This window comes from Lycium ferocissimum, chromosome 3, assembly GCF_029784015.1.
Source record: "Lycium ferocissimum isolate CSIRO_LF1 chromosome 3, AGI_CSIRO_Lferr_CH_V1, whole genome shotgun sequence".
NCBI lineage: Eukaryota > Viridiplantae > Streptophyta > Magnoliopsida > Solanales > Solanaceae > Lycium > Lycium ferocissimum.
The window spans coordinates 60,773,196-60,783,308 of NC_081344.1; the positions used below are offsets into that span (position 1 = coordinate 60,773,196).

Here is a 10,113-nt window from a genome sequence, read left to right on the forward strand (position 1 = left end):
ATTTTCAGCAATTATGATTTCTTTACTAAATTTGAAAGACTGCATGGAGTGCGTTCGGTATGAAGGAATATGTTTTCCAAAAATTTTGACCAAACGAACATGAGAAAATTGAAAAATGTTTTTCCCCCTACCGAACACACCCCATGATGTAAAAACTACTGTATATGTTTTCTCATCGGTTTGTAGATTTGGTACGTATGCCAGAGCTTCTAGTCCCATTGAATATTACAATGCTGATGGGGCTAAAGATCTGCTCAAATATTGGACTAGTTTTACAGGCATATAGAGCTTAACTATTTCCATCTTCCAACACAGCTTAGTTGCTAATTGCAGGTGAAAGCATCACCAAGTTATCATAACAAGAACTTCAGTGTCTGTTTAATCACAAAATGACATCCTAGTTGAGGTGATATACAACCTTGATGCGTACTGAGCTTATACATAGACATACAACACGCTACAGGACAACAGCTCAAAAAAGTTCCAATCCTTTGAGATGCAGAGACCATATCTATGCACAGAACTAAATGGTAAATAAAGAAAAACAAAAACACCATGAACCGACCAATCCTCCATAGAAATGTAACATATTTTGACATATATGCGAACCAATTAATGATTTCTTCGACTAAGTTGCCACGCAAACTGATCGAGAACTACCATTGCACGGGATGCTGAACCAATTGAGCCATCATACCTGTATGAGCAAGGAGTAAATTCATGGTTCCTGTGAGTCAAATCCAATTTAAAGTAAGCATGTTTAAGCCCAGTCACTAGAAAACTCTGCTGGGTGCTAGTGTTCTGTTTAAATAGGGAATTACAGACTTCCAAGAGCAAACTTTGATTTTGGACTTGAGCACATAAAACCCTCATTTACTAGGTCTAAGTGCTATCCAATAGAGAAAAGACTCAAACTAATGTAGTTAGACAAAGAAGTTCATGTGCCCCACAAGTAAAAAGAGGGTCAAGATGATTTTCTGAGACCTTAACAATCAAACTCAATCCAAAACCGGAGATGTAAACGGTTAAACTCAAACATAACCAGAGAAGGAAAAGGATTAGCTTCAACTACCATCCAACTTCATGAACACCAATGATGCCTCAGAGTCCCTGTAGGAAGAAAGAGGGATTTTTTTAATAAGTAGTAAGAGGGGTATAAAACCTACAAACAAGTCAATGAAATAATAGAAACTTTGGGCAGATTTTGTAGGGCTTTCGAGATCAAAACAATGAACATCTAGTTGATAGAGAAGCCAATGGAACCAACTTATATCTTTGTGACAACTTACACCGTCGCATTTGTTTTTGGGAAGGGCGTATATATGACAAGTGAACTTTATGCTTCTTTTTGACTGCTACTAAAATACATCCAAAGGGCGTTAACTTACAAGTTACGACCCACATCATTTCAAGCCTGTTTTCTTTTCAGTTAGGATGCAAGCTTATCTGTATATTGTCTCTTCTTCTTCCAAATAATGCATGTATTTCCCATACCAAATCTCCATTTAAGGAGAACCCAAATTTATTCAAGCTTGCATCGAAGACATGAAAGCTTATCTGTATATAGTTCTTGAAGGAAAATACCCCCAAAGGCGCTAATTTAAAGCCCACATAATTTCCAGCCTGTTTTCTTTTCTGAACAACCATTTAAGCAGCATTTCCCTTTATATACTCGTTTTCTACTGCTGAAATATTCATCATTTCTGCAGAATGAGCATCATCATGCTGTTTCCCGAGCCATAAACTAATCGTGTCAGAGTAAAAGGACGTATCAAAGCTGTCTTCTTGTTGTTTGCGTTTGTGAACCAACATTTCAGCAGCTGAATTTCCTAAATAATCAACCAGCGGAATAGTAGCTAACTTCTGCTTAGACATGCCCCTTTTGATTAAAAGTGTTAACCAAGATACCGCCTCTTCAGTCCGATCTAACTTGAATAATCCATCAATTATCAGCTCATACACAGACATATCTGCGATGAATCCTCTCTTCTCCATCAATGCAAGTACGCTAACAGCTTCCTCTATCATTCCGACCTTGAAGTAACATTCAATTAAAACGTCAAACATACTATCATCCAACTCAACTCCCTGACCCACCATTTTATCTACGAGCTCTTTCACTCTGCTTACCTGTCCAACATCACAAAGACCTTTTACTAAAACTGAGTATGTATCGATATTTGGGCAGATGTCTTTCTCAATCATCTGCCTGAATAATGAAAGTGCCCTTTCCGTATTCTCTAGCCTGCAATATCCCTTAATCATCGAATTATACAAATGGATATCCACCTTAAAACCCTTGACATACATTTCCAAAATCAATCTCTCTGCATCATCAATCTTCCCACCACTCAAGAATCCATCCACCAGAAACTTATAAGTCTCGGCATTTAAATCGACATGTTCCCGATTCATCAACGCCAAAACGTTGTCCATTTCTTCGAAATTCCATCTCTTAGCACAAGCATCCACTAAGGTATTACATGTAATAATATTAGGCTTTACCCCTTTAGACAGCATTTCCTCCACCAATTCTCTAGCTTTCTTTATCTCCCCATTTTTACACAATCCATCAACCAAAACTGTCAAAGAAAATACTGAAACCTGAATACCTGATTCAATCATTTGATAAAAGAAAACCAGCGCTAATGCGATCCGATCGCTTTTTAAAAGCTTAATCAAATGAACAGTACATGTTCTCTCATTAATCTCAATTGCATTTAATCTCATATACATGAAAATCTCCATAACCTCTTGGAATTTTCCGTTATCAGATAAAGCTTTAAGAAGCAAATTGAATATTTTTGAAGCAAACTTTGACGAAACATTGTGATTCTCAAAGAAGGAAGCTACAACAGCAAAGGGGCACCTGAAAATTTAAGAGATAATTACATTTTTGGACCGCTCTAAAACATAATAGCCGGTAAATGTACATGCTTTGTATATTAAGTATAAATATACATATGGGTCATCGGCACTTTGTCCCTATGTTGTGGCAATCTTTAATTTTTGCCCCTCAAAACAATCAACTTTTTCGCGAGGCATAAGTTTATATTTTTGCATCATAATATCCCACAAGTTATGCACACGCCCTTAAAAAACTTATCCCCGCTAGGCATAAGTTCGATTTTGAAGGGCAAAAATTAAAAACCAGCATAAAATAGGGTCAAAAATGCAACTTTTTCTTTACATAATCAGTATATAGGTTTGTATATTTTGCCTAGTGCCCGTAATTAATTTTGGCCTATGGGTCAAAAATGAAAAAAAGCCTAAAGTTTAATGCTTTAAGCATTAAAGAAGGAACATTCTGGTTATCAAAAAAGAAGGAAGCTACAACAGCAAAGGGGCACCTGAAAGTTTAAGGGATAATCACATTTTTGAACCACTCTAAAACATAATAGCCAGTAAACGTATGTATGTTATGTATATTAAGTATAAATATACATATAATATACATACAATATACTTATAATATACATAATCAGTGTATAGGTTTGTTCATTGGGAAACTTAAGTGAATGTAAAGTTTACCAACATAGCCGAAGTATACACTACCTATACATTTCGGTTGTATATGTTGTGTACAGGTATGTATAGTATATGTATATTCAGTAATAAAGTATACACTACCTATACACTGTGTACATGTTTTGTAAACTAGACGGCCGAATGGTATTTGATTGCAATTTTCCCTTGTACATTTTGGCTAGCGCCGGTAATTAATTTTGGCCTACGGGCCAAAAATGAAAAAAGAAAAATCCAAAGTTTAATGATTTAAGCATCAAAAGAAGAATCTTTAACAGTAAAAGGATACCTGAAAGTTTCAATCTTTGGGACTAAAACCAAAAATGGGCAGAGGGAGTATATATCAAGTATAAATATACACAACATATACATTACAATATACATAATTTAATGCTTTAAGCATCAAAGAAGGAACATTCTGATAATCAAACAAGAATCTTTAACAGTTAAATGGGTACCTGAAAGTTTCAATCTTTGGGACTAAAACCAAAAGATTCTCAGCATCATCAAAGTATCTTTCTTTAACAAGTCTACAAACAAGATTCAAATGGGTTTCAACACCAATCTTGAAAGTAATTAAAGATTGATTAAGGAGAAGGTAATTGAAGAAATCAAGGCATTTAGGTGTGTCAATACGTGGATCAGATAAAATAAGGTGAACTAAATTGGGATTAAGGTTGGAAAGAACAGTTGTGGGAGTATTTGAGATTAGTACTGTGTTGATAATGGTGTCTCCAATTTTAGCTTTAGGATGAAGATGTGGGTTTGGGATTTGCCATTTCTTGAGAGTTCTTAGGTTTTGGAGTACTTTTAGGACTGACATTATTTGATTTAGGAAATTGAGAGATTCATTTTGACTTGTTTGTGGTGGGTTTTTTATTTTAACTTTCTTTGGATCTGGTTGAAAAGAGAAAAGGGAAATTGACATAAATAGGTTCGTATAAATAATAGCCAGCAAATGATATTAATGTATAATCCCGTCAAAATAATAGCTTTTTAAACAAATGACATTAATGTCAAAAAAATAATCCTTAAAAAGTAATTAGCACTTATAAAACCAAAAGGCTAAAAAATAAGACCACCCCAACTTATTTTTTCATGTAAACAAATTATAGAAATAAGCTCATCCAAACACCCTCTTAAAAAGGTAGGCTAAGATCACGTACATTCTATCGTCTCCACGCTACACTAGTGGGACCCTATCCTATCTTGTGATACTACACAGGGTTTGTTGTTGTTATATAATATACATAAAATATACATATTTTATACAAAATAGTATATATATTTTTTGTATATTTCATAAAGAGTAGCATATATTTTTGTATATTCGGCTAGCGAATGATTATTTTCGGCCGATCAACGAAATGTGTGACTTTACCGCAAGAAAATGGATGTTAGATGGTTAGGGGGTTGAGAAATGTTCATGTTACTTTTTTTGAACAATTATTTAGTAAATAACCTACTCTTTATTTTTGTTAAAGTTTATGTACCGTTTAGATCCGATTTAAATATTTCTTTTGAGCAAAATAAAAATCGTATGAAAAAATATTAGACTAAGGGAAGATTGATTAAGGAGAAGGAAATTGAAGAAATCAAGGCATTTGAGGGTGTTAATATGTGGATCAGATAAAATAAGGTGAACTAAACTTGGATTAAGGTTGGAAAAAAAGTAGTGGGAGTATTTGATATTAGCACTGTATTGACAATGGTGTCTACAATTTTTGCTTTAGGATGAAGATGTGGGTTTGGGATTTGCCATTTTTTGAGAGTTCTTAGGTTGCTATAATCACTTCTAAATGCATTTCTCAAAATATTACATTTATTATATTCAAAGGGTGATATAGTAAAATTGTGGTGTGATATAATAAAATTATCATTTTGATTTTGGCTTTTTAATAGGCGTGTCAGGTCAATACATGATAAGTAAAACTGGACGGAAGGAATATAATATACATAAAATATGCATATTCTATATGAAATATGTATAGTTTTTGTATATTTAACTAGTGAACGTAATTATTTTGGCCGATCAATCTAATATATAACTTGCCCAAAAGAAGATATTAGATGGTTAGGGAAATTGAGAAATTTTCATGTTTCTTTTTGGATAGTTGTTTAGTAAATGATTCACTTTTTTTTCTTCTTAAAGTTTATGTATCTTTCAGATCACGATCCAAAGATTCTTTTTGAGCAAAATAAAAATCGCATAAAAAATGTTAAATTGTAATCTAAAATTTTGTAAGTTATTCAAGTGTCATACGACAATCTAATATTTTATAGCTAAGATTGAGAAATATATGAACAAACATTAGACTCCAGCCTAATGTTATTTGAATATATTTGTACAAGTTTTAAAAAATAAAAGGTTTTTACCCTTCAAATAAGTTGGTCTTTAAGTTTTGCCCTTCAAATGAGCTGCTCTTTAATTTTTACCCTTCAAAATCGAACTTATGTCTAGTAGGGCATAAGTTCTTTAAGAGATTCGGCATAACTTGTGGGATATTATGAACTAAAAATATAAATTTATGCTTCGCGAAAAAATTATTTGTCTTGAGATGCAAAAATTAAAGACCAACGCAAAATAGGGACAAAGTGCAACTGCCCCTTAAAAATAGGGACATAAACTAAACAGTAACCTAAAAAGGAACCTTTGTATTTGGATAAATGGGCCTAGGTTTCATTTTTGTAAAATTTACTTGGCATACCTTACATTATTACCTATTTATGGAATATAACTAAACTTTACAATAATTATATTTAGTAGCTAAAATATAACATATTTACTTCATATAACTATCAGTTTTTTACCACTCATCTGATAACTTCCCACACTCCTAAATTTAAGCAAAAAAAAAACGTCTCTCTCTCCTATCCCCCCAAATACATGCCATTATGCACAATATTCCTTAATTTCCTCCAATTTCAAATCAGTTTGACAATAGTTCAACTTTCTTGTTTATCTCTAATTAACTACTCATTAATTTCACTCATAATTCAAATCTAATTCCCAAAAAAGGTAAGATTCTATACTGATTTTTAATTTTCACTGTGTATTTAACCTATATTTTCGTGTTTTTTTTTTTTTCGTTTGAATCAGGAATGCAACTCTAAATAATTAATTATCACTGTTTGTTCTTGGTTGTTTTTTTTAGATTCAAGTGAAATGGCTAAGAAAGCTTCTACTCCGATGATGAATAGAGGTATAGAACCCGAATTTGAGATTCCTAATTTTTCTTTGGGAATTTCTCAACATGAAACTGCCATTGCAGGCTCTTATGCTGAGAATAGTTCAAAAAGAATTAATGATCCTAGGCGTTCTGCTGATTATGTTGATTCGAAGAGTAAACAACAAGAAAAAGTGAAAAAGGTTTCTCAAATGGAGATACAAAAGAAGAGAAAGGCTGGTAACAATGTTGCTAATGTTAAGGGCAAAAAAATTGCTAAAACCAAACATAATGTCGATGAGGATGATGATGCAGAGGTATATTTATGTTGTATTTTCAGTATATTTAGTTCGTTTGTATTTTTTAGTTCAGTTATTACAGATCTGTGAATTAACCAGATCTATATTTTATGTGCATTTTAAGTATATTTTGTATTGTTATTTTTTTCACATGTTTCTTCAGTTAATTCGTGTTTATTGTTCGTCACCATAACTGTAATTTTTAAGATTTTTAAGTATATTTGTGTATATTTTGTTGACAGTTATTACAGATCTGTAATTTACATATTCAGTCAATATATGTCATTATATTTTCAGTATATTCATATATATTTATTGTTGAATTACATTATATTTTTTCATTGTGTTCACTATTTTTTGTCAATCATATGTGTTTTTTGGCATGTTGTTTCAGGTATCTAAATTTTTTGTTACCAAGCACCCTGCTGTGGCACCATCTATGTGTAGATACACGAATGTTAATGTAATGCAAGATATTAGAGGCAAACTAACAGACCCTTTGATTGGACATTTTCAAGAATTCTTGTTTTGGTAAATATCTCGGAATGCGTAATTGGATGTACAAGCACGATGATTTTTCGGTGCTTTATGGTCAAAGAACTTAGGGCGACACATATAGGCGCTTTACATTTGAAATAAATGGTAAAGTTTTGCGTTTCGGCCTTAGAGAATTTGCTTCATCATTGGGTTAGATTGTGTCTGCGATGAAAACGATTTTGTTTATGATAACTCAAAATCGAATAGGCTTATGGTTGAATATTTTGGTAGAAATGATGAGAACATTTGCCCGGTTAAAAGACATGAGCTTATTGAGTGTTTTGACAAAGATTTTGGGATGATAAAGGGGATGACGCGATCAAGATGGCAATATTGTATTTCATAAATACGTGGGTACATTGTGGTGAGCCAAACTCAACAAACATACCAAGGATCCATTTTGATGTTGTAAAGGACGGGAGATATAACGAGTATCCTTGGGGTAAAGAGTCGTTTAGAGAGTTGGTTATAAGCATCGGGCAGGAATATGCTAGTTTTAAGAAATATTATAGGATTTATGGGTTGCCACTTGCTATGCAAGTCTGGTTATAAATGTTGCTCAAAAGTCCCGTCCACCATTGCAGTTAAGACGGGGAATTTAATTCCTAGAATTTTGAATTGGCGGACTACGGAAGGAAAACCAGAATTCAAGAGATTGATGGATGGCATGTTCAGAGACGACAAAAACCCGATAAACCAGATTTTTAGCAAACTGAACAGTTATATTTGTTTGTGTCCTTTACCATTTAATTGTTTTCATATTTGTTTTTCATAGTATATTTTGATTATATTTTGAGTATATTTATGAAGTAAGGCATTTGTGATCAATATATTTTGACTATATTTTCCTCATATTTTAGTATGCCCCCAATGTAGATATACATGGTAATGTAGTTTCTATATTTTGTTGTTCACAGTCTTGTAGATTTGAGGAAGTTGTGCCAACACCCCATGAGTTGGAAACTCTTAATTTGCCTCTTGTTGCACATGATATACCAGACGTCAAACATGGAGTTAATGGTGTACATGGTACTGATTTGGTAGATGATGATTACGATGATTTTAGTACCACCACCGCATTTGTCCGGTGGCAAACAAAGACAACCAAGGAGTGCCAATTCGATTCCGCGATGCAAGAAACGGACACGGTTTCCCGTTTTTCGTTTCTCCTTCTAGGAAACAACCATCACGGAAGCAATCTCGGATAAAAGGGACAAGGAAACCAGATGCACCTAGAAGACCCGGAACAAATGAGTTTAAACTGATAAGGGAAGAGTTTTAGATTTTCAAGAAAGAAGTAGGCGTTTTGTTTTCAATATGTTTTTGTTACTTCATATTGCTTGTGTCAAGTAATTAACATTTCTAATTCTATTTTTTGTGTTTCAAAACTGTAGGTGTTTGACTACATGGATAACAACTTCAAAAAGTTGTTAGATGCAATAAAGGGCAATCAAACAGCAGATAAGGTAAAAATCAAAACTAAAAGTTATGTTCAATAAATATATTATAGGCATTAACAAGCCGGTTTCCTTTTTTATTAATAACATATTTTTGTTGAAGCTCGCTGATAGTAAAGCCCCGTCACATCAACATGATGTTGGCATACAGCACTCACATGAGAAAAGCCAACGTCATCGTTTTGATAAAGGCACACCAACTGTCAATGACGTAGTCAAAGACAACATGGTAAAAATGAAAATTATTAACTTTTTAAGTTATTTTGATATATTTATTGGAAAACTTTATATTTTTTTTGGAAAATTTTAAAGGTCGGAGACACAATGTTGCATGCTGACTTACATACTGATGGTGGGATTTCTAAGGCAATCAAAGTGGCGGTGCAGTAAAGTTTTCAACCGAAGAGAATCAAGGTGGTGATGCAACTTCCACGCAGAGGAGTCATCCAGTGGTACTCATTTTTTCTTTCACTTTGCTAGTGTGTCCCACTTGCTGTATCTATTTGTGCTATATTTGTTGTGATTGTGTTTATATATAATAGTAGTGCTATATTTGTTTTGGATTGATATTTTAATAGTTGTTTTTCATATATATTTTTTGGCTATATTTTAATTGTATTTTTGATTATTATGTTCAATGTTACTTATTCTGGTTTATGTTGACTATATTTCAGATATATTTTTCATATATTTTGACTATATTTATATGAAACTTTTAACTTTTATAGCAGTGCTATATATGTGTATTTGTTTTACTGATGCCTTTAAATTTATTTGAACCATGTTTTTATTGTTTTAGGTTGAGGCAGTTGGGTTGCCAATTAATGATCCCGTTTCTGTTGTTGATGTGGATAAAGAAACCAGAGTTAAAAGTGATGCACAAACATATGGACTGCCCGTAACACCAATCCATTTAAAATTTGATGTAAGTATTGAAATGTGGCTTTTAAGTGCCAATCACATATCATTTTAATAAGCAATAATTGACAAACACCAGTCGTTTTTTTTTTTTTTTTTATTTCATGAATCTCAACAAACTAGTGATATGGAGAATGCTAATGCTGAATTTACGCGTCGGAGAGGAAATGATAGTGGACTTGCTAGTCAACTGTCCTTTAGCATCTGTTA

At 33.1% G+C, this 10,113-nt stretch overlaps 1 protein-coding gene across 2 annotated transcripts; it reads right to left on the reverse strand.

Annotated features, from left to right (window-relative positions):
* Window positions 1–1,113: 1,113 nt before the first annotated feature.
* LOC132050329 (pentatricopeptide repeat-containing protein At2g28050) lies at window positions 1,114–4,373 on the reverse strand. 2 transcript variants are annotated; one of them, XM_059441543.1, is made up of 2 exons: window positions 3,984–4,373; window positions 1,114–2,869 (listed from the first exon to the last, which is right to left on the reverse strand). In XM_059441543.1, the coding sequence occupies exons 1-2, from the start codon at window positions 4,346–4,348 to the stop codon at window positions 1,648–1,650; spliced, it is 1,587 nt and encodes a 528-aa protein (XP_059297526.1). In that variant the 5' UTR covers window positions 4,349–4,373; the 3' UTR covers window positions 1,114–1,647. The 2 variants fall into 2 exon arrangements, with proteins under 2 accessions (XP_059297526.1, XP_059297527.1); XM_059441544.1 differs by lacking the exon at window positions 3,984–4,373 and adding an exon at window positions 3,815–3,912.
* Window positions 4,374–10,113: the final 5,740 nt, after the last annotated feature.